This window comes from Mustelus asterias, chromosome 4 (assembly GCF_964213995.1).
Source record: "Mustelus asterias chromosome 4, sMusAst1.hap1.1, whole genome shotgun sequence".
Lineage (NCBI taxonomy): Eukaryota > Metazoa > Chordata > Chondrichthyes > Carcharhiniformes > Triakidae > Mustelus > Mustelus asterias.
The window spans coordinates 24,880,542-24,903,799 of NC_135804.1; the positions used below are offsets into that span (position 1 = coordinate 24,880,542).

General features: G+C 41.3%; 1 protein-coding gene across 1 annotated transcript in view; it reads left to right on the forward strand.

Annotated features, from left to right (window-relative positions):
- Positions 1 to 23,258, forward strand: part of cyb5b (cytochrome b5 type B) — a 31,092-nt gene that overhangs the window by 2,111 nt on the left and 5,723 nt on the right. Inside the window, exons 2-4 of the mRNA XM_078210659.1 lie at positions 10,970 to 11,098; positions 17,093 to 17,119; positions 21,236 to 21,270. Coding sequence (XP_078066785.1) covers positions 10,970 to 11,098; positions 17,093 to 17,119; positions 21,236 to 21,270 — 191 coding nt within the window. The remainder of the gene's footprint in view (positions 1 to 10,969; positions 11,099 to 17,092; positions 17,120 to 21,235; positions 21,271 to 23,258) is intronic.

The window sequence follows — 23,258 nt, forward strand, 5'->3', positions numbered from 1 at the left end:
CGGTCCCCAATGCCTTAAATTTCAAATTCTGCTCCTCCTGAGTAAATCCCTTCAGGGCCTCATCCACCCCCCAGCCCATAACTTATGGATAGCCCTGTTTTCTGCATACTTTGGCCCACTCCCTTGACTTCACCACTGGCATCTGCGACTTTAGCTGTCCACACTCCATGGTCTCCAGTTCCCTCCCTGCATCTTGGGTCCCTTCACTTCCACCCCAAGCAATCACAAGATCTGATCTGAGCAATAATTTTGTAAAGTTGAAAGATGCGAATCGTCATACAAAACATTTATCAGGCCAGTGACGGTTGTCCATTGCAAAACATTCAGTTGATCTACTGTTTGTTCAAAACCATGCCAATATCAGATAACCTTAAAGCAATGTGTTTTTTGTTATTTTGTCCATGTTCTTCTGGGTTTGACTAAATCTCTTCTTACCAGAGTTGACATTGTCAATGTTAAGGAACATTGTTGTTAATTGAATCCAAGCGAGATAGTGAAATACAAAACAAGACACAGATCTCCTTGATAGCAGGTTTATTCACAGGATGTAGCAGTGTCTCTGTCTCCTAACTACTAACCCAGTGTTCCAGCTGACTCTCTTTATGTACTCTTTGACTAAGCTAAAATAAAATTAATAAATTAACCTTTTAAAGGGGCACTGTAACTAAAATGAAACTGCAGAAGAAAATTATTAAATTAACAATGTTTCTGGAGCTGATGGCTCATTTCAGTCCCAACTCTTTTATTACTTTTTTGAGTAAAATTAAAGAAACCAATTAACTGAAAAAGAATGGAGCCAGGAGATATGAGCTGGACTGAGAGCGGAACCAGGGAGATTGGATTTCAGTAAGGAACACTAGCACTAGGGACATAAAGTTAATTCAAGACCAAGTGTAATAAAGTAAGATAAAGTTAACATAGTGCAGTAAAGCTAAGTTGCAAGTAATTTAGTCCAGTCATTGTAATTACGCTAAGTGTAATAATTATTTGTTGGTTACAGATTGGCAGGTCAGCTTGGCCAAATTGGGTGTCCATCCTGTGATACGTGTGAAGTCATGGACGCATCTGTCACAGGCAAACACATCTGTACGAAATGTCACCAGCTACTCTAACTTAAGCTCTGGGTTTCAGAACTTGAGTGGCAGTTGAAGTCATCACAAGAGAGCACTATGTACCTGGCACTTTCAAGGAATTGGTCACACTGCAGGTTAGAAATGTACAGCCAGAGAGGCAATGGTTGACTGCCAGATAGTTTAAGACAACCAGGCAGGCAGCACAGACATCCCCTAAGTTGATCCAGTTTGCTAATCAGTTTTCTGTTTTAGAAGGTGATGAGAGTGATGGCTCCTCAGTGGAGTGTTGGTTCCAATGGCTCCTTAGGGGAGTGTTGCTTCCCATGACGTAGGTAGGAAGAGGAATGAGGTCTTGAAAGCATATTTCAGGGAGTATTGATGGAATGGAAAAAGCGGGACCTCAAGAGCGGTAATCTCAGGATTACTCCCAGTTCCATGTGTTAGTGAGAATGGGAGGATTGATGGATTAAATACGTGGTGTAGAAGGGAGGGCAATCAGAAGGCATTCACACTGGTTTTGAGGTTGAGACCTGGACAAAGGGGGCTAATTAATCTTGCAAAAGAACCTTTAGGGATTAGTGGCCACAAGATTATAGAATTTTACATTATGTTTGAAAGTGAGGAAGTTCAAGCTGAAGGCAGGTTGTCAAAAGTTGGATAAAGGAAATTAAAAGGCATTAGGGACAAATTGGCTGAGGTAGATTAGGAAAATACATTAAAGGGTTTGACTCTGCATAGGCAATGGATAATTTTCAAAGGACTATTAATTACATCGCTTAAAGCACCCAAACATTCCTCCAAGATGCAAAAAGCCATTGAATTGTGGCTGACGAAGGAAGTTAAGGATTGTATAAGATTAAAAAGGGTAAAAATAAGTTGCCAGAAATCGCAGTAAACCTGTCGGTCGGGAGGTTTTTATAATACAGCCAAGGAAGGCCAAGAAACTGATGGAGAAAGGAAGAATAGAAAATGAATGCAGTCTAACAAAAAAACACAAAGATGGACTGTAAAAACTTATATATGCAAAAAAAAGAGAACCTTTAGTGAAGACAAATGTGGGTCCATTACAGGCCTATTCCCAAGGCTTTGTTTTAACCATCTTTTGTAAACCACTCGTGAGTGACCCCTTTCACGCAGAGGGTGGTGAGTGTCTGGAACAAGCTGCCAGTGATAGTAGTAGAGGTGGGTACAATTTTGTCTTTTAAAAAACGTTTAGACGGTTACATGGGTAAGATGGGTGTAGAGGGATATGGGTCAAACGCAGGCAATTGGGACTAGCTTAAGGATTTTTTTAAAAATAAAGGGCGGCAAGGACAAGTTGGGCCAAAGGGCCTGTTTCCATGCTGTAAATCTATGACTCTGACACCCAGGAAATCTGTAGCCACTGAAAGAGCTATTCCTCCACAAGGCATGCCCTATGTAAACTAACCAAATGGAACACCAATTCCTCAACGTTCCAGTTCAAGCAGTATTCCTCTTACAGACTTAAACCTCTCTTCAAAATCAGTTCGCAAAACCTAGGCTTACTTGCTTGTACTTGGGTTGCCAGCCCTGGAGCTCTAAAGACACCTTCAAGAAAGACACATTGCTTCTTTCAGAACCACGTAGTATCTGCTTGTTTTAAAAGGAAAGAGAAATTGTGTTTCCTTGCAAGTTTGGCTCCTCCCATTAAGCACAGGTAGCACGGTAGCACAGTGGTTAGCACTGCTGCTTCACAGCTCCAGGGTCCCGGGTTCGATTCCCAGCTCGGGTCACTGTCTGTGTGGAGTTTGCACTTTCTCCTCGTGTCTGCGTGGGTTTCCTCCGGGTGCTCCGGTTTCCTCCCACAGTCCAAAGATGTGCGGGTTAGGTTGATTGGCCAGGTTAAAAATTGCCCCTTAGAGTCCTGAGATGCGTAGGTTAGAGGGATTAGCAAGTAAATATGTGGGGATAGGGCCTGGGTGGGATTGTGGTCGGTGCAGACTCGATGGGCCGAATGGCCTCCTTCTGCACTGTAGGGTTTCTATGATTTCTATGACATGATTCGGTCCTGTCAATCAACCTAATCAAAATTCTACTCTGAAATCCCAGGGGGAACCGAAGTAAACACAAATGCATTAGCTCAGTTTAAAACAAACACCCCAGTTATTTATCCTGTTAGAATCATAGAATCCCTACTGTGCAGAAAGAGGCCATTCAGCCTATCGAGCCTGCACCGACAACAATCCCACCCAGGTGCTATCCCCATAACCCGAAATATTTACCTACTAATCCCCCTGACACTAAGGAGCAATTTAGCATGGCCAATCAACCTAAGCCGCACATTTTTGGACTGGGGGAGGAAACCACGCAGACATGGGGAGAATGTGCAAACTGCACACAGACAGTCACCCAAGCCGGAAATCAAACCTGGGTCCCTGACGCTGTGAGACAGCAGTCCTAACCACTGCCATCGGGCCGCCCCAGCTCCTGTGTTCTCCCAGCTACCAACTTAAAAGATTTCTTAGTCAAATTTGCACCTTGCAAAACAGAACTTTACTTTCAACAGTCCCCTTAGTAGAAACATGATATAAATATATTTCTTAAAGGCACAGTATTATCACAGGAGTCAAGATAATTCATAAAAAGGGAATAGAGAAATGACACACAAGCTAAATGATTACTGTCTATTTTCAGTAAGGAACATACAATAAATTTCTCCAATTCCAAGGGACTATATAAGAATGAGGAGTTGAAGGAAATTAGTACAAGTAAGAAGGTTGTATTGGAGAAATTAAGTCTCCGGGACCTGACATTATGCATCCGAGTGTAGAAAGTGGGTGCATTGGTGATCAGCTTCCAAAATTCAATAGATTCTGGAATGGTTCATGAAGATTGGAACATAACACATGTCACCCCACTATGTAAGGAGAGAGTAAACCGGGAACTACAGGCCTGTTAGCCTTTTATCAGTTATAGGTTCTAATGTTTTCCCTATTATAAAGGATGTGATAAATGGACATCTGGATAATCGTGATATGAATGGGCATGGATTTATGAATGGGAAATCATGTTTGATGAACTTGTTTGAGTTTTTTGGGATGTTAATAACAAAATTGGTGAACATTGGATTTTCAGAAGGTATTTGATAAAGCCAGGAGTTTGATAAGCCAAATAAAAGCATGTAGGATCGGAGGCAATACACTGGCATTAATTAAGGATTGACCAACAGGCAAAAAATAGAGTAGGAAGAAACGGATCATTCTTACGTTTGCAGGCTGTGGCTAGTGGGATATCACAAGAACAGTACTTGTACTCCAGGTGTTCATGATACGCATCAATGATTTGCATGTGGAGACCAAATGTAATATTTCCAAGTCTGTAGATGATACCAAGCTAGGCGGGAATGTACGTTGTGAAGAAGATGTAATGCAGATTTGGATAGATTTTAGTGAGTGGGTAAGAACATGGTCCCTTGGAATTGGAGCAATTTCTTGTATGTTCCTGATGAAAATAGACAGTAATCATTTAGCTTGTCTGTCATTTTTCTATTCCCCTTTATGAATTCTCTTGACTGTAGTGATAATACTATGCTTTTAAGAAATATATGTATGATGTGGAAAAATGTGAGGTAATCCACTTTGGTAGAAGAAACAAATGTGCAGAATATTTCCTCAATGGTAAGAAGTTGGAAAGTGTAGATGTGCAAAGGGAACTGGGTGTCCTTGTCCGTATGCCACTGAAGACTAATATGCAGGTGCAGCAAACTATTTGGAAGGCTAATGGAATATTAGTGTTTATCGGAAGAGAATTTGAGTACAGGAGTAGTGAAGTTTTGCTTGCGTTGTACAGGAGCTTGGTTAGGCCGCATCTGGAGTACTGTGTGCAGTTTTGGTCCTCTTACCACAGAGAGGATATTATTGTCAAGAGTGCAATGAAGGTTCACCAGACTTGTTCCAGGGAAGGTGGGAGATTGGGCATACTAGGCTGTATTCTCTAGAGAGTTTTGAAGAATGAGTGGTGATCGCATTGAAACCTACAAAATAGTTATAGGAATAGACAAGGTAGATGCAGCTAAGATGTTTCCCTTGGTCTGGAGCCGCCGCTCCATGTCTGCTTCACCCCTGGCTATGATGTGGAGATCCCAAAAAACTCAAACAAGTTCATCAAACATGATTTCCCATTCATAAATCCATGCTCACTATGCCCATTTATATCACGATTATCCAGATGTCCATTTATCACATCCTGGCTCCCAGCCCAACATTTGGAACAACATCTTGGGACCTGGCTCTTGATGGTAAAAAGCTAACCAATTAAACAAACCAACTTCACATTGGCAGCCCTTAAATTGGTACTTTAAGTTCAGACATGGGCAGCAGAGTTTTGGATGACTTCAAATTTATGGAGGTCAATTTGGAAAATCAGCTAAGAGTGCATTGGATTTGTAAACTCTAGATGTCACCAAGGCACAATTTCAGCAGTAGATGAGCAGAAATGGGGTGAAGTTGGATGATGTCACTGAACTCCCCTCCGTATCAAATGTGACACCAAGGTTGTGAACAAACTGGCTTAATCACTTTGCAGGCAGCTGCCAAGGTGAGGGTTGGAATCAGTCGCGAGGGAATGGTGTTTGGAGTGAAGGAACTCTCAAATGCTAACTTGAGCTGACTCCCTGAAAAATTCCAGGAAACCTAATGTGAGGAATAGAATGCATAGATGATCTTGCATTCTGCAAATTGCACAGAATTAGTTGGCAATTTCCTTCAACCTTTAGGGCAACATTTAATTAATTTGTGGCATGTGGGTGCCATTGGCTAGGCCAGCATTTATTGCCCATCCCTCGTTCACTTCAGAAGGTGATGATGAATTGCCGCCTTGAACTGCTGCAGTCCCTGGAGGTGTAGGTATATCCACAGTGCTGTTAGGGAGGGACTTCCGGGATTGTGACTCAGCAGCAATGAAAGAACGGCAATATGTTTACAAATCAGGGTGGTGAATGACTTGGAGGGGAACTTCCAGGTGGCGGTGTTCCTAGGTATCTGCAGCCCATTTCATTCTAGCTGGTAGTGGGTTTGTAAGGTACTGTCTAAAGAACCTTTAGACAGCACCTAAAGGTGCCTGCAATGATCTTATAGTGCACACAGCTGCCACTGTTCATCGGTAATGGAGAGATTGTATGTTTGTGGAAGGGATAACAATCAAGCAGGCTGCTTTTTCCTGGATAGTGTCAAGCCTCTTGTGTTGTTGGAGCTGCACGCATCGAGGCAAGTAGAGAGATTCCATCATGGTGGACAAGCTTTGAGAAGTCAGGAGATAAGTTAGTTGCCATAGGATTCCTAGCCTTTAACCTGTTCTGGTAGCCTCAGTATTTGTGTGGCAGGTTTATTTCAGTTTTTGGTCAATGGTAAACTCCAGGATGTTGATAGTGGGGGATTTAGCAATGGTACTTTCGGTGAATGTTACGGAGCAAAGATTAGATCCTCTGTTGTTGGAGAGGGTCATGTCCTGGCACTTGTGTGGTGTGAATGTTACTTGCCACTTGTCAGCCCAAGCCTGTTTTGTTGCATTTGGACTGCTTCAGTATCTGGCGAGTCACGAATGACATTGAATATTGTGCAGTCATCAATGAATGTCCACACTTCTGACCTTGTGATGGAAGCAAGGTCATTGAAGTAAGCTAAAATGTTTGGGCCCATGTCCTAGAGCTGAGATGATTGACCTCCATTCACGACAACCATCTTCCTTTATGCCAGTTATGACTCCAACGAATGGAGCGTTCCCCCCCCCCCGATTCCCATTGACTCCAGTTTTGCTATGGCTCATTGCTGTAATCTGTCTATCAGGTATGATTCCGTGAGCATGACTTTGTCAGGCTGTTGCTTGACTAATCTTGTCCCAATTTTGGCACAAGTCCCCAAATGTTAGTAAGGAGGATTTTGTAGGGTCGTGAAGGCTGGGTTTGCTGTTGTTATTTCCGATGTCTAGGTTGGTGCTGGGCTGTATGTCGGGAGCCCAGTAGGAAATTTTGCCCTTCGTTAATGTTAGGCAAGTTCCTGGAAAACTGGCAACTGAAAAAGCCACACGTTTAGCCTTCCAGTGGTTATTTAAACTATGCACGTGAATCAATAATGATATCTGTTCGGCTAACTTATCTTGATAATTATGCAGTTAATTGGAATTACCACTTGATCTGCGATAAATGTAACATCTGGTATTGTGAAGAGTAAGTGAACAAACAATAGTGACATTGAAAATGTGTATGTATTAAAACTCTCGATTACTTTTATTGTTAAAATTCTGAATTGAACATTAAAATCAATGTCAATCTTGGCTCAGTTGTAACACACTTGCCTGAGTTCAAAGATAAAAGTTGGAACAGCTTGCTTCCAGTTCTTGGAAGACATAATTGTGAGGCTGAGCTGCAATCTTCAAGGGCATTGTTCAATTTTAATTTTAGGAGCTATGCTCGTTTTTTAATTAGAGTGGGAGCAATTTAAAGCAGACTTTTGCGCACTAAAAATTATTAGGATGTGGGCAAAGTTGCACTTATGTCCTTGCTGTCTGAGAAAGAGATGAAGGGTCCTTTTGAACTGCTGTAGTTCCTGATTGTCATAGTGCTCACAAATGTTGTTAGAAGGGAAATAAAGAAACAGCAATGTTATGTCCAGTTGGGATGATGTGGCTTGTAAGAGCAGAAATTTTCTCCATTTAAACATTGGGAAGATTAAAGCAATCGTTTTTGCTCCCTCTTCAAAATTTGACAACCTCAGTTACCAACTCCATCCCCTTCCTTGGCAACAGTCTGAGACGAAATCAGGTTGTTCACAATCTTTGTCATATTTGACTACACAATGAACTTCTAATCACATATTTGCACCATCACTAAAACTGCCCATTTCCACCTGCGTGACTTGCCTGATCTCCTTTCTGTTTAGCTCATCTGCTCCTGAAACCCTTATTTATGCCTTTTTACATTGAGACTTAACTTTCCCAATGCTCTCCTCGCTGGGTTCTCACAGCTATCCTCTGTAAACTTAAGATCATCCAAAACTCTGCCCATGTTTTAACTCGGCGTCTTGTCCTGAACCCAATTCACCCCAGTGTTCTCTAATTTAACTAGCTCTTAGTCAAGCAATTTCTTTATTTTAAAATTCTCACCCTTGCTTTCAAATCCCTCATACCCTTGTGCCTCCCTATCTCTGCATCTTCTCCGGACCCATAACCCTCAGAGATATCTGCACTCATATAATTCTTGGCTTTTGATCATCCCTGATTCTAATTGCTCCATCATTGGTGGCTGTGCCTTCAGCTGTCTAGCCCCAAGTTCTGGAATTTTCTCTTTACCTCACTCTCCTTCTTTAAGATGCTTCTTAAAACTTACCACTTTGATCAAGTTTTTGGTCATCTGACCTAATATCTCGTCATGTGGCTTGATGCCATTTTTTGTTTTATAATGTTACAGTGAGGGCTCTTGTAATGTTTCATTAAATTTAAATTGTTTTATTGTTTGCCGAGGTGGTGTTGTTGCCTCAGTCTTGCTGCTTGTATCCTTCTGTGGCCAAGTTGCATGGAAGGCAGGTGCTGTCAAAATAACCTGATTGAGTTGCTGCAGTTTACCCTGCAGGTTATACATACTGCAGTCCTGGGCACTAGTGGTGATTATTGAATCCTTAACATTGGTCAATGAATGAATAATTGGTGTGCTTTTATACCAGCATCCAGCTAAACAAGAAGTGACCGTTCAAGCACCCTCCTGACTTTTCACATTATAGAGAATTTGAGTGATTAGAACTAGAACCACATTTATCACAAAATACTCAATTTCTTTCCTACATTTGTAGTCACTAGATATGGTTGTTTCAGCTCTCTTCTGGTGATCCCAAGATGTTGATAATAGAGGATTCTGCATGGGTGGTGCTGTTCAAAATCAAGGAGAGATAGCTGGGCTTAACTTGTCTGTGATGGTCATTATGCAATAATTATGTAGTTCAGATGTTACCAACCAATTGTCAATTCAAACCTGAGAATTATCCAGATCCTTCTGTAGTTTGTCATAAATTTCTTCATTCTCTGAGTAGTTGATGAAACTGAACACTGCAATTGTCAGCAAGCAGCCTCACTTGGTCCCTTATTATTAATGGAAGATCATTGATGATAGTTGGGGATATAAATGTTTCCCTGAGGAACCCTTGTAAAAATGTCCTGGGGCTACAACGATTGACCAAAAACCACAACCATCTTGTATATTGGGTATGGCTCCAGCCATTAGAAGATTTTGTCTTTGACTTCCATGACCTTATTTTTGCTCGTGTGCCTTGGTGTCATGATCAGTCAAATGCTGCAAACAGTGAATCTTGCATCTCCTCCAGCATTCAACTGTTGCACTTTTCACATGGAACTGAATGTCAGTGAACAGGTGTGAGGAAATGTCAATAATTGTTCTCTTGATCAATTTACTGATGATTGGGAGGAAACTTATATGATAGTGATTGGGAAACTTAAATTTACCCTTGGCGCATACTTGAGCAACATTTCTGTGTTATGGGATCGATGCTAGCAGTATAGGTGTACTGGAAAAACTTGGATAGGGCAGCAGCTAACATTGGTGCACTGGTCTTGAACACTAGTGAGGATACTGTCAGCGCATATAGCCTTTGCAGTGTCCAGTATATTGTGCTTCTTAATATCATGAGGAATAAAAAAAAATGTCTGGACCCTGACATTTATAGTGGCGAGCACCTTGGGAAGGTGGAGTAGGGTTTTTCACTTTGTAGTTTTGGCAGAAGGTGCCTGCAAAGAATCAGCCTTGTTTCTTGCACCCATCAGCTAAATTCCGTCATGACTGAGGATGGCAATCCAAAAATGGTTGTATTTTGCTGTTAGTTGGCCTGGTAGTTTATCATCACTCTTGACTGAAGAAGTTAGGCTACTGAGGTTTGCTTGGATCCATTAGTTGTGGGACCATCTAGCTCTGTGTTTCCTACCTTCTACAATCTGTATGCAGATACACTCATATAGCAGATTAACTAGGTTTGTACTTAATTCCGAATACGCTAAGTATGTCTTTCTGTGCTGCATTCAACCAATCAAGGGGCCAGCGCTTAAATTGGATAAACTGTCCTGCAAATCAGTCAAGCAACAGCCCGATACAGCCATAAGTATTGAATCATATCAATCAGCCAACTCTCTAGTTTTATTCCTCACTGTCCAAGTGATAGATAACCCCAAGGGAAACCTAAATAAACACAAATACATTAACTCTGTTTAGAAAAAGACATCATTTGCTAAGATTTTAAGATGAGAGGGGAAAGACGTAAAAGGAACCTGAGGGGTCACGTAGAGGGTGGTGCGTATATGGAATGAGCTGCCAGAGAGTGTTTGAGGCAGGTCCAATTGCAACATTTAAAAAACATTTGTACATGGATGGGAAAGGATTAGAGGGATATGGGCTAAATGAGGGAAAGCTGGGAGGGCACAATGGTCAGATTGGACTGATTGGGCCAAAGGGCCTGTTTTAATGCTGTATTGCTCCATTACTCGATCAGTCATTATCTTGCATTCTCAACATTTGAGCTGCCTGTTGCCCAGATAAATTGGCACCATGTAAAACAGAGCTGAATTTTAAACATACCCCTTTCAAGAAACATGATAAAAATACATTTCTTAAAGGCACAGTATCGTCATCGTCAATTTGACCTCCTCTTCAATGCAACAGTCATACAACTTTGGTAAGAAAGATAGCAGTGCAATGTTTCATCTCCACAGTGGGAAGATCCTCTATTGTGCTGCACTGTACTATGAAAAATATTGAACCCTGATAGTTGCAAACATAAATATTGTGTATTATTTTATTTCCTCTGAAGTTCTGGTGTGGATATTTTTCAATTGTTACCACTTCTACATTGCACATTTTAATAATCTTTTTTCTATTGTAGCATCCTGGTGGAGAAGAGGTGCTCTTTGAACAAGCTGGGGGTGATGCCACAGAAAGCTTTGAAGATGTGGGCCATTCATCTGATGCCAGAGAGATGCTGAAGCAGTATTTCATTGGAGAACTCGACTTGGTACAAAATATCATTTATCTGAGACTCCTGATTTATTGAATTATTTTTGTAGATTTGTTTTGCTACACTTGAGTCGTACATAAATACTTCTGTAGCATTATGCATAGGATGGGAATAGAGGGATATGGTCCCCGGAAGGGTAGAGGGTTTTAGTTCAGTCAGGCAGCATGGTTGGTGCAGGCTTGGAGGGCTGAAGGGCCTGTTCCTGTGCTGTAATTTTCTTTGTTCTTTGTTCATTACAAAAATTATTTTTGATAGTCATCCCCATTAGTGCTCTGGGATGTACTGTAATGTTAGAAGATACACTTGTATTGTTTTCCCTGTCTGTTTCGTGTATCACAGCATGCTTAGGTTATTTGCATCCTAGCTTATGTTATGGAGCAGATTGTTCTACAAAATAATCTCTGGAGAGATCCAGTATAGAACGATTGTTTATTAGCCAGTGCGTTGGCAGAGCCAACCTCAAAGTCTCTGAAATTGACTCTGCCCTAGTTGAAGAATCATGCAATATATTGGGTATTGTGCAATGAGAAAGGATTCGTTGGAAATCTAGTTGAGAAAACCTTGGGGACGAGTGACCACAATATGGTAGAGTTCTTTGTCAAGGTGGATAATGATGTAATTGATTCTGAGACCAGGATCTTGAATCTCAATAAAGGTAATTATGATGGTATGAGGCATGAATTGACCATGATCGACTGGGAAACATTACTGAAGGGAAAGACAGTGGACAGGCAATGGCAGGCATTTAAGGAACGAATAGGTGATCTCCAGAAGTTGTTTATTCCTTTTGGCGCAAGAGTGGTAAGGGAACTGTGGCCAAACCTTGGTTTACAAGGGAAATTAGAGATAGTATCAGGTTCAAGGAAGAAGCATGCAAATTGGTAAGAAAAAGCAAAGGCCTGAGGATTGGGAGCAGTTTAAAATTCACCAAACGCAGACCAAGGGATTGATTAAGAAGAGAAAAATAAAGTATGAAAGTAAGTTAGCAGGGAACATAAAAGCTGACTGTAAAAGTTTCTATCGGTATGTAAAGAGAGAAAGATTGACAAAAATGAATGTAGGCCCCTTACTGTCAGAAACGGGAGAATTCATAACGGGGAGTAAAGAAATGGCTGATACTCAAAAAAAAAAAGGAGGTAGAGAGAAAACCGGAAATTAAAGACCAGTGAGTCTAATGTCAATACTGGGGAAGTTGCTGGGGAGTCCATTATCGAGGATTTCGTAACTCAGCATTTAGAAATCGGTGGTATCATCAGACAAAGTCAGCATGGATTTACAAAGGGGGAAATCATACTTGACGAATCCATTGGAATTTTTTGAGGATGTAACTAGTAGAGTTGACTGAGGAGAACCAATGGATGTGGTTTATTTAGACTTTCAGGAGACTTTTGACGAGGCCTCACAGAACAGACCACTATGTAAAGTTGAAGTGCAAAGAATTACAGCTAATGTTTTGAGATGGATAGAAAGCTGATTAGCAGATAGGAAGCAAAGAGTTGGCATAAATGGGTCGTTTTCTGATAACAGGCAGTGATGAGTGGGGTACCACAGGGATCTGTGCTAGGACCCCAACTGTTCACATTATATACTAATGATTTGGAAGAGCGATCTGAATGTATTATCTCCAAATTTGCAGATGATACAAGGTTGGGTGGGAGGGTGAACTGTGAGGAGGATGCAAAGATGCTTCAGCGTGATTTGGACAGGCTGAGTGTGTGGGCATGTGCATGGCAAATGCAGTATAATGTGGATAAATGTGAGGTTATTCACTTTGGTAGCGGTAATAGGAAGGCAGATTATTACTTGAATGGGTGTAAATTGAGAGAGGTGGATACTCAGCAAGACCTTGATGTCTTCGTGCATCAGCTGCTGAAAGTAAGCGCGCAGGTACAGCAGGCAGTAAAGAAGACAAATGGTATGTTGGCCTTAGCAAGCGGATTTGAGTGTAGGAATAGGGATGTTTTGCTGTAATTGTATAGGGTATTGGTGAGGCCACACCTGGAGTATTGTGTGCAGTTTTGGTCCTTACCTGAGGAAGGATGTCCTTGCTATAGAGGGAGTACAGTGAAGGGTTACCAGGCTGATCCCTGGGATGGCAGGTCTGCCATATGAGGAGAGACTTAAGTTGGTTAGGATCATTTTCACTGGAGTTTAGAAGATAGAGAGGGGATCTCATAGAAACTTAAAATTCTAACAGGGTTAGACAGGGTAGGTTCAGAAACAATGTTCTCTATGGTGGGGGAGTCCAGAACAAGGGGTCATAGAATATTGAATTTGATGATCAGCCATGATTATAATTGTGGAGCAGGGCCGAAAGGGCGACTCCTGTTTCTTGTTTCTATGTATACATTGTAAGTTACACAGGCATGGCATTATTTACATTCCAACATTGTGTGGTTTTAGGTTTTGCATGAAACAATTTGCAGATGTTCACATGGCAGGGTGCCTACTATCCCAATAACTGTCTGTCTTTCTTATCTCTCTTTGGGTCCATGTAATTTCCTGTGTGCTTGTTGCTACCAGGCTTTGGCTTTGCATTCTTAACTTTGCTAATTCAGGCCATCTAAGTATTGCAGAGGCTCCAGACATGTTCACTGCTGCTTAATCACGTACTCGTTTGGCTAGCAGTGTTTTGTCTTTTGCCTCATTGACACGTTACCTGGTGATATTTTACTTAACCTTTCTAATGCTGCACTGTACAGTTTTTTTTTAAAACCCTAAAGAGTCTCTTCAGTAAGTTACAAGTTCCTTTTGATTGTAATCCTTTGACCCTTAATACACCATGATTGTTGTCTGCCCTAAAATTGTTGTAATAGTCCATATTTATTAGTCTTCCTCTTACACTTGTAATCTTTGGTAATCTGAACACTAGGTCAAAAACCTGGAATTCCCAACCTTGCAGCATGTGGACTGCTGCAGTTCAAGAAGATGGCTATAACCCCACCTTCTCAAGTGTTTTGATCTTGGACCAGACCCCCAGGTTTTGGTACAATCCAGTTTGAGTCCTCTAACTTTTTGTTTAAAGTAGTCAAAATTTGAGATCCAAGACATTTATTAAGAGAATAAAGCCACAAGATTCCACAGTTACAGAATACAACATCTATTGTGTACTCCAATGTTCAGGATTAACATGAGTTATGTTTTGTTCTTTGATAGACTGTGGGTGTCGCTGGCAAGACCAGCATTTATTGTCCATCCCTAATTGCCCATGAATGAGTGACTTGCTAGGCCATTGCAGAGAACAGTTAAGAGTCAACTATTTTGCTGTGGTTCTGGAATCACACAGACCAGACCAAATCAGATAAGGATGGAAGATTTCCTTCCCCGAAGGAAATTAGCAAAGCATGTGGGTTTGTACAGCAATTGATAGTTTCATGGCCACAGCCATTACTGAGACTAGGTTTATGTTCTAAATTTATTAACGGAATGCATATTCCTCGTGCTGCCATGGTGGGATTTGAACTCGTGTCCCCAGACCATTTGCCTGGGTCTCTGGATTACCACTGCAGTGGTATTACCACTCGGCCATCATCTCCCCATGAGAGACATGTGAATTAGTGCCAAACTGTGTTCTAACACCCACACTGCACGATTAATGGCAGATGCAACCAAGATACATTCCTCTGATTTTTCACCAACCCACCCAGGCATCATAAACACTGAGTTGTCCAATCTTGTTGGTACTCTATCTTTCTCATGAGGGAATCCAGTCTTCGCTTGCAAAGTTCCAGCCATGGAATTTTCTCCAAAAGTCACTCCAACTTGCACTGCCTTAACAATGGCACACCTGTGTTTCAGTCTTCTCTTCCAAGACTCCATTTCCAAGACTAGATTCTTAAGTCTGTGCTCCAGCACCAACTCATAAACACAACTTCAGATCTTTGGCTGCACTGAGCAGAACATTACTCGGGGTTACTTTTGTCACAATGCATGAAGCACGGAACCATCAAACTTCTGCCTCCTTCAATCTCCAGGGCTTCTCCCAAGGCCTCATTGCTGAAAAGTCAATTGGCTTAAAAGCCAACTGCAGTTCTTTCTTCTGCTTGGAGCCTCTTTCTCTGCTCAGCGTAGCTTCCTTTTAAGTGGCTTGTTGTGAGACTCTGATAATGGCACTCCACTCTTGGGCCACATGATCCAGTTTTCATGCCACTTCTTTTCATTGGGTCTACCTTTGGCCTGAAGAACTGCAAAATGCCAAATTGTGCGTGCTCTGCCTGCTCCTGGTGTGCGCATGCATGGAGGTCTGTTGGGACTTGGAGTTTTCAGCCCCTACTTGATGAGAAGGTAAGTTTGGATCTTGTAACATAAGGAGAATGGGGCAGGCAAAGTTGGGTATTTCTAGACAGTCATTCCTAATAGCTCACCTCTTCCTCCTCTCCTCTTTAAATTGAAAAGAGAGGGTGGCATGTCTGAATGTTCCATCTGAACTCAGATGTTGTGGGAGGAACATTCCATGACACATCATGCCAGCCACTGCAAAACACCATCTACATTCGTCTTCATTTTTGGAATAAGAACATAAGAACGAGGAGCAGGAGTAGGCCATCTGGCCCCTCGAGCCTGCTCCGCCATTCAATAAGATCATGGCTGATCTTTTCGTGGACTCGCTCCCCTTATGCACTCGCTCACCATAACCCTTAATTCCTTTACTGTTCAAAAATGTATCTGTCCTTGCCTTAAAAACATTCAATGAGGTACCCTCAACTGCTTCACTGGGCAGGGGACTCCACAGATTCACAACCTTTTGTGTGAAGAAGTTCCTCCTCAACTCGGTCTTAAATCTGTTCCCCCTTATTTTGAGGCCATGCCTCCTAGTTCTAATTTCATCCACCAGTGGAAACAACTTCCCTGCTTCTATCTTATCTATTCCCTCCATAACCGTATATGTTTCTATGCGATCTCCCCTCATTCTTCTGAACTCCAATGAGTATAGCCCCAGTCTACTCAGTCTCTCCTCATAAGCCAACCCTCTCAACTCCGGAATCAACCTAGTGAATCTCCTCTGCACCCCCTCCAGTGCCAGTATATCCTTTCTCAAGTAAGGAGACCAAAACTGTACACAGTACTCCAGGTGTGGCCTCACCAGCACCTTGTACATCTGCAACATAACCTCGCTGTTTTTAAACTCCATCCCTCTAGCAATGAAGGACAAAATTCCATTTGCCTTCTTAATTACCTGCTGCACCTGCAAACCAACTCCTTGAGATTCCTGCACAAGGACACCCAGGTCCCTTTGCTCAGTAGCATGCTGCAATTTTTACCATTTAAATAATAGTCCATTTTGCTGTTGTTCCTACCAAAATGCATGACCTCACATTTACCAACATTGTACTCCACTGCCAGACCCTTGCCCACTCACTTAGGCTATCTATATCCCTTTGCAGACTTTCAGCGTCCTCTGCATACTTTGCTCTGCCACTCATCTTAGTGTCATCTGCGAATTTCGACACACTGCACTTAGTCCCCAACTCCAAATCATCTATGTAAATCGTAAACAATTGTGGTCCCAACACTGATCCCTGAGGAACACCACCAGTCACTGATTGCCAACCAGAAAAACACCCATTTACCCCCACTCTTTGCTTTCTGTTAGTTAACCAATCCTCTATCCATGCTAATACATTACCCGTAACATCGTGCACCTTTAGATTATACAGCAGTCTTTGGTGCGGCACCTTGTCGAATGCCTTCTGAAAATCTAGATACACCACATATGAAGATGTGGTTAAAAATCTGAATTTCTTAATGTGACAGACATGTCATTCTCCCATTTTCCATTCAAACAGGAGAAGGGAAACTTGTAATAAGCTTGATGCTCAATGGGGTAAATTGAGCTGCTTAAGCGTGCAAGCAGTTTGTATTTAAAAGAAAATGAACTTTTGATTGCTTTTGTATAAAGTAGTAAGCTAACATTTTGATTTTTTTTTCAATTATTCTATCTTTATTGCACTCATCTATATTGTCTAATGATTGATTTCTCTTTATGAGTAGGCAGATCGAAGAAAGGAAAATTCTAAGGTAAGGATTTCTGTTCATAACTGAATAAATATTTTATGAGAACAACTATTTGATCTCGAATTGAGAAATCTGGTGAAAATGGAAAATGTTGGTAATCTGGTGAAGAGATTTCATTATCATTTCCAATTTACCAATGAAAAAAAATCAGCAAATGATATAACAGATCTTCAAAGATGCCAATTTATACTCAAAATATTTCAATATTATTAAGCCATTGTTCATTTCATGTATTCTGCCATTGGTAAAGTTCAAAACACTGATTGCATTCCTGTTTAAAAGGAGCGTTGTGTGGATACAAACGCTATCTTCAGTCGTAGCGTGAACAGCACACAAAACGTTTGCCTTATTTTTATAAATTCCTTTTTGCATATCACTGGGGCCTTTCCATATCATACTCTATTCCTTCACCTATTTCCTGGATTAAGTTTGGTTATCGTCTTTCCAATGACATCCTTTACAAATCCATGCTTTGTACAATAAACTATTCTTTTTTCAATTTGAAATCCTTTCCACTACAGCAAAAATAAAAACAAAAATTGCTTATGGATACAAAATCTGCTTCAGTCTTTTTAGGCTGAGTTTATTGAGCCCTTCCTGTTCATTCTTTTTAAGCTATGGCAGCTGTCTTTTTAGTTATTTGTCACACTAACATTTAAATGCAATTTGTACATCTTTTAAGATATAGGAACAGGAGTAGTCCATTCAGCCCCTTGAGCCTGTTATGCCATTTAATGCAATCATAACCTGCGTTACTGTCCTTTTACTGTGGCTTTTGTTTGTTGTGTTCAGTAATTTTAGGTATAGCTAATACCATCAGCTAACATATGTGCTGTACCGAATGATGCATCAACATCAAGATAAACTCACATGAAGAAAACATTTTCCATCTCAACTTACCAGAGAACTGCTATTGTTTCCCCATCATCATGTCTAACTTTCTTAAATGATTGCAGTTGCCTGGTTTCAATCCCAGCCATTGGGAATGCACCTATGGTAAAACACTTTATGCACCTCTCGATGACCCTGCACTACTTGAACCTACAATTAAAATTCTATCAAGTAGAAAAATTTAAATGATCACATTCCTCGCACATTACAGTCCCTGTTTTTTGCTTAGCTTTGCATCTGCGTGAGTCAGTCAATTTATGGCTCTAAGGTAGTATGCATTGCTGAGTCAGTTTTTGTTCAAATTCCACCAAGGGACCTTTAGCACAAAATCCAGGCTGATAGACCAGTGCACTACTGAGTGAGTGCTGCACTGTTAGATTTGCTTGGCCTTCAGATGAGAAGTTTAACTGCGGCTCAGTCTGTCCATTCAAGTGGATATTGAAGATCTTGAGGCTCAATTTTGAAGAAGAGCAAGGAGTTCTAACCAATGTCCTGTCATTCAACAGATTATTTGGCCATTAGAGTCAGAGGTTTACAGCATGGAAACAGGCCCTTCGGCCCAACTTGTCCATAGAACATAGAACAGTACAGCACAGAACAGGCCCTTCGGCCCACGATGTTGTGCCGAGCTTTATCTGAAACCAAGATCAAGCTATCCCACTCCCTATCATCCTGGTGTGCTCCATGTGCCTATCCAATAACCGCTTAAATGTTCCTAAAGTGTCTGACTCCACTATCACTGCAGGCAGTCCATTCCACACCCCAACCACTCTCTGCGTAAAGAACTCACATCTGATATCCTTCCTATATCTCCCACCATGAACCCTATAGTTATGCCCCCTTGTAATAGCTCCATCCACCCGAGGAAATAGTCTTTGAACGTTCACTCTATCTATCCCCTTCATCATTTTATAAACCTCTATTAAGTCTCCCCTCAGCCTCCTCCGCTCCAGAGAGAACAGCCCTAGCTCCCTCAACCTTTCCTCGTAAGACCTACCCTCCAAACCAGGCAGCATCTGCAAATGATTGCAGTTGCCTGGTTTCAATCCCAGCCATTGGGAATGCACCTATGGTAAAACACTTTATGCACCTCTCGATGACCCTGCACTACTTAAACCTACAATTAAAATTCTATCAAGTAGAAAAATTTAAATGATCACATTCCTCGCACATTACAGTCCCTGTTTTTTGCTTAGCTTTGCATCTGTGTGAGTCAGTCAATTTATGGCTCTAAGGTAGTATGCATTGCTGAGTCAGTTTTTGTTCAAGTTCCACCAAGGGACCTTTAGCACAAAATCCAGGCTGATAGACCAGTGCACTACTGAGTGAGTGCTGCACTGTTAGATTTGCTTGGCCTTCAGATGCTGCCCTTTTTTTTAAACCCCTAAGCTAATCCCAATTGCCTGCATTTGGCCCATATCCCTCTATACCCATCATACCCATGTAACTATCTAAATGCTTTTTAAAAGACAAAATTGTACCTGCCTCTACTTCTACCTCTGGCAGCTTGTTCCAGACACTCCCCACCCTCTGTGAGGAAAAGAATTGCCCCTCTGGACACTTTTGTATCTCTCCCCTCTCATCTTAAACCTATGCCCTCTAGTTTTAGACTCCCCTGCCTTTGTAAAAAGATATTGACTATCTAGCTGATCTGTGCCCCTCATTATTTTATAGTCCTCTATAAGATCACCCCTCAGCCTCCTATGCTCCAGAGAAAAAAGTCCCAGTCTATCCAGTCTCTCCTTATAACTCAATCCATCAAGTCCTGGTAGCATTCTAGTAAATCTTTTCTAGTTTAATAATATCCTTTCTATACACAGTATTCCAAGTGTGGCCTTACCAATGTCTTGCACAACTTCAACAAGACATTCCAACTCCTGTATTCAATGTTCTGATCCGATAAAACCAAGCATGCCGAATGCCGCCTTCATCATTCTGTCCACCTGTGACTCCACTTTCAAGGAGCTATGAACATGTACCCCTAGATCTCTTTGTTCTGTAACTCTCTCCAACGCCCTACCATTAACTGAGTAAGTCCTGCCCTGGTTCAATCTACCAAAATGCATCACCTCACATTTGTCTAAATTAAACTCCATCTGCCGTTCGTCAGCCCACTGGCCCAATTGATCATGATCCCATTGCAATTGGAGATAATTTTCTTCACTGTCCACTATGCCACCAATCTTGGTGTCATCTGCAAACTTACTAACCATGCCTCCTATATTCTCATCCAAATCATTAATATAAATGACACACAACAGTGGACTCAGCACTGATCCCTGAGGCACATCGCTGGTCACAGGCCTCCAGTTTGAAAAACAACCCTCTACAACCACCCTCTGGCTTCTGTCAAGAAGCCAATTTTGTATCTATTTAGATTCCTCACCCTGGATCCCATGAGATTTAACCTTATGCAACAACCTACCATGCGGTACCTTGTCAAAGGCCTTGCTAAAGTCCATGTAGACAACATCAACTGCACTGCCCTCATCTACCTTCTTGGTTACCCCTTCAAAAAACTCAATCAAATTTGTGGGACATGATTTTCCACTCTCAAAGCCATGCTGACTGTCCCGATTCAGTCCTTGCATCTCTGAATGCCTGTAAATCCTGTCTTTCAAAATACCCACCACAGATGTGAGGCTCAGTGGCCTGTAGCTCCCAGGCTTTTCCCTGCAGCCTTTTTTTAAACAAAGGCACAACATTTGCCAATCTTCAGGCACCTCACCCGTGACTATCGATGATTCAAATATCTCTGCTGGGGACCTGCAATTTCCTCCCTCGCCTCCCACAATGTCCTGGGATACACTTCATCAGGGCCCGGGGATTTATCTTGCATTGTTGCATTGTTTCTTGTGACCATACAATACACATATTGCCTTGTCTTGTTTGCTATAGTACAGTAACTATGCTTTGAAATTAATTTGTTGTAAAGGAGTTTGGGATATCCTGAAGTGAAAAGTGCTATATAAATGCAAGACTGTGTATAATTATGATGTCAGTCACAGACTTGTATAAAATGTTTTATGAACTATGGGCACTTTATCCATATTGTTTTTGTGAATGGTTTGATTTTTGTTTTGGATTTTTACTAAGCCACAAAAGATTGGTTTGAATTACTGTCTTTTGGCTCCATTTGTGATGTCTTGTCTTTTTTTAATAACTTGCAGTTTTTTTCAAAGAACTTTAAATGACCATGCTAAGTTTTTTTTTCCTTTTTCTACACAGGATGTTTTAATTACAACATCGTCAAGCTATTCCAGGTATGGTAGACTTAAATAGCATCACTTGCCATGTAATTAGAAACATAGTCTCTTGGGAGTGAGATGAGGTGATGTAAGAAGAGGAAAGGATGATGGTTTCCCAGATGAACTGAATATCCAGCAGGTTGCAGTGCCATCTCACTGTAAGGCACAAGCTTGAAACAGTTTGCCTAGAGCTAAAAAGCAGTCAGCTAGATTAACAATTGGGTTCTGCTCCAGATCCCCAAGCCAGATAAAAGATGACTACATCCTATATGATGGGATCAGGACAGGTACCAGTAACATGATGGGTGTTATTGCCGAATTAAATACAAGCTGGGAATGCTATAATGTATCATAGAATCCCCACAGCGCAGAAGGCGGCCATTTGGCTCATCAAGCCTGCACCGACAACAATCCCACCTAGGCCCTATCCCTGTAATCCCATGTATTTACTCTGCTAGTGCCTCTGACACTAGGGGACAATTTAGCATGGCCAATCAACCTAACCCGCACATCTTTGGACTGTGGGAGGAAACCAGAGCACCCGGAGGAAACCCACGCAGACACTGGGAGAATGTGAAAACTCCACACAGACAGTGACCCGAGGCCGTAATTGAACCCAGGTCCCTGGTGCTGTGAGGCAGTGATGCTAACTATCATGTACATATGGTGAGAAAGTCTGAACTTGCCCCAGTGGCCCAGAATTTGTGATTGTAATGGCAGCAAATCCTCAGTGCTCACTGTCATTCCTATGTACAATTGACAGCAAGCTCTAGCTTCTTGTGGAGTTAACCTTTGTTGCCAATGATCCTCTGTTGATCCACAGTGTGTGCAGTGCAGCCTTAGCAGATGCAATAAACTCAATTACTGATCTTATTTTGACTTCAATATTTTGCACACTATTCTTGTCATAAAACCATTGGAAATATTAAGCCGTGTTGAATGAGGTGTGCCTGCAGTTTAAAAAGTGTACTAAGTCATAATTGCTGAAAAACTTCATTAAATAGTTTTACACTGTGGAGTGTCATTCTCTCGCAACATTTTAAAAACTGCATGTTTTTTATTTCAAAGTTTTTTTTCCCCCTGAATCCAAACATGTGTCCCAATCTTTATTTTGACTTCTGTAAAATGATTTTAAAGAAGAGTATAATTTGTGCTTTTTTAACTTCTGCTTCGCTGTCTATTGACTGATAAGTATGCTTGATGACTTCACTTGCTGAATGCTACAATCCCCTTTAGATGGCACCAAATTTAATCATCTTGGAATAGGGGAAATTACACTCATGGTCCCAATAAATTTTCATGAGCAGCTTCAGACCCAATATGTCAGGAAACCCACTGGGATGAACTTGCATTTAAATTTGTAAACATGCACCATGTAGAAATTATGGAATCTCTGGTCAACTGGCCACTTAATAATCAAACAAGTCTGGTAGTTGTAATCAGCACCAGTCAATACAAAATTTCAAACAACCTTTAATAAAATAAAGAGCAAAATAAAAGGGACCTATTGCTGCAGGGGTAGCTGTATGGAGGAATATGGAAACTTTAAATGACTATCAAAATATGCAACTGAGAATAAATCAAATGGAAAGTTTAAGTTAAGCAAGCTGTTCCCAGGCTGGAAGAAGAGTGAAACTAAATTAAAAACCAGGAAGAACAACTATCTACATGAAGCCAAAAGGGTGAGGAGAAACCTTTGGGAGAATGGAATAAATTTTACAAAGAATGCTGAGCATTAAATATAGCCATAACTTGGTAAATTTGTTACCATTCTTGCCTGAGATAAGACTGCTGCAAGTACAAGCCTCAACATACGAACATACAAACGAGGAGCAGGAATAGGCCATTCAACCCCTTGAGCCTTCTCTGCTATTAATAAGATCATGGCTGATCTGATAGTAACATCAAATCTGCATCCTGCCTACCTGAGAACTTATCACCCCCTTGCTTACCAAGAATGTATCCACCTCTGCTTTTAAAATATTCAAAGACACAGTTCTCAC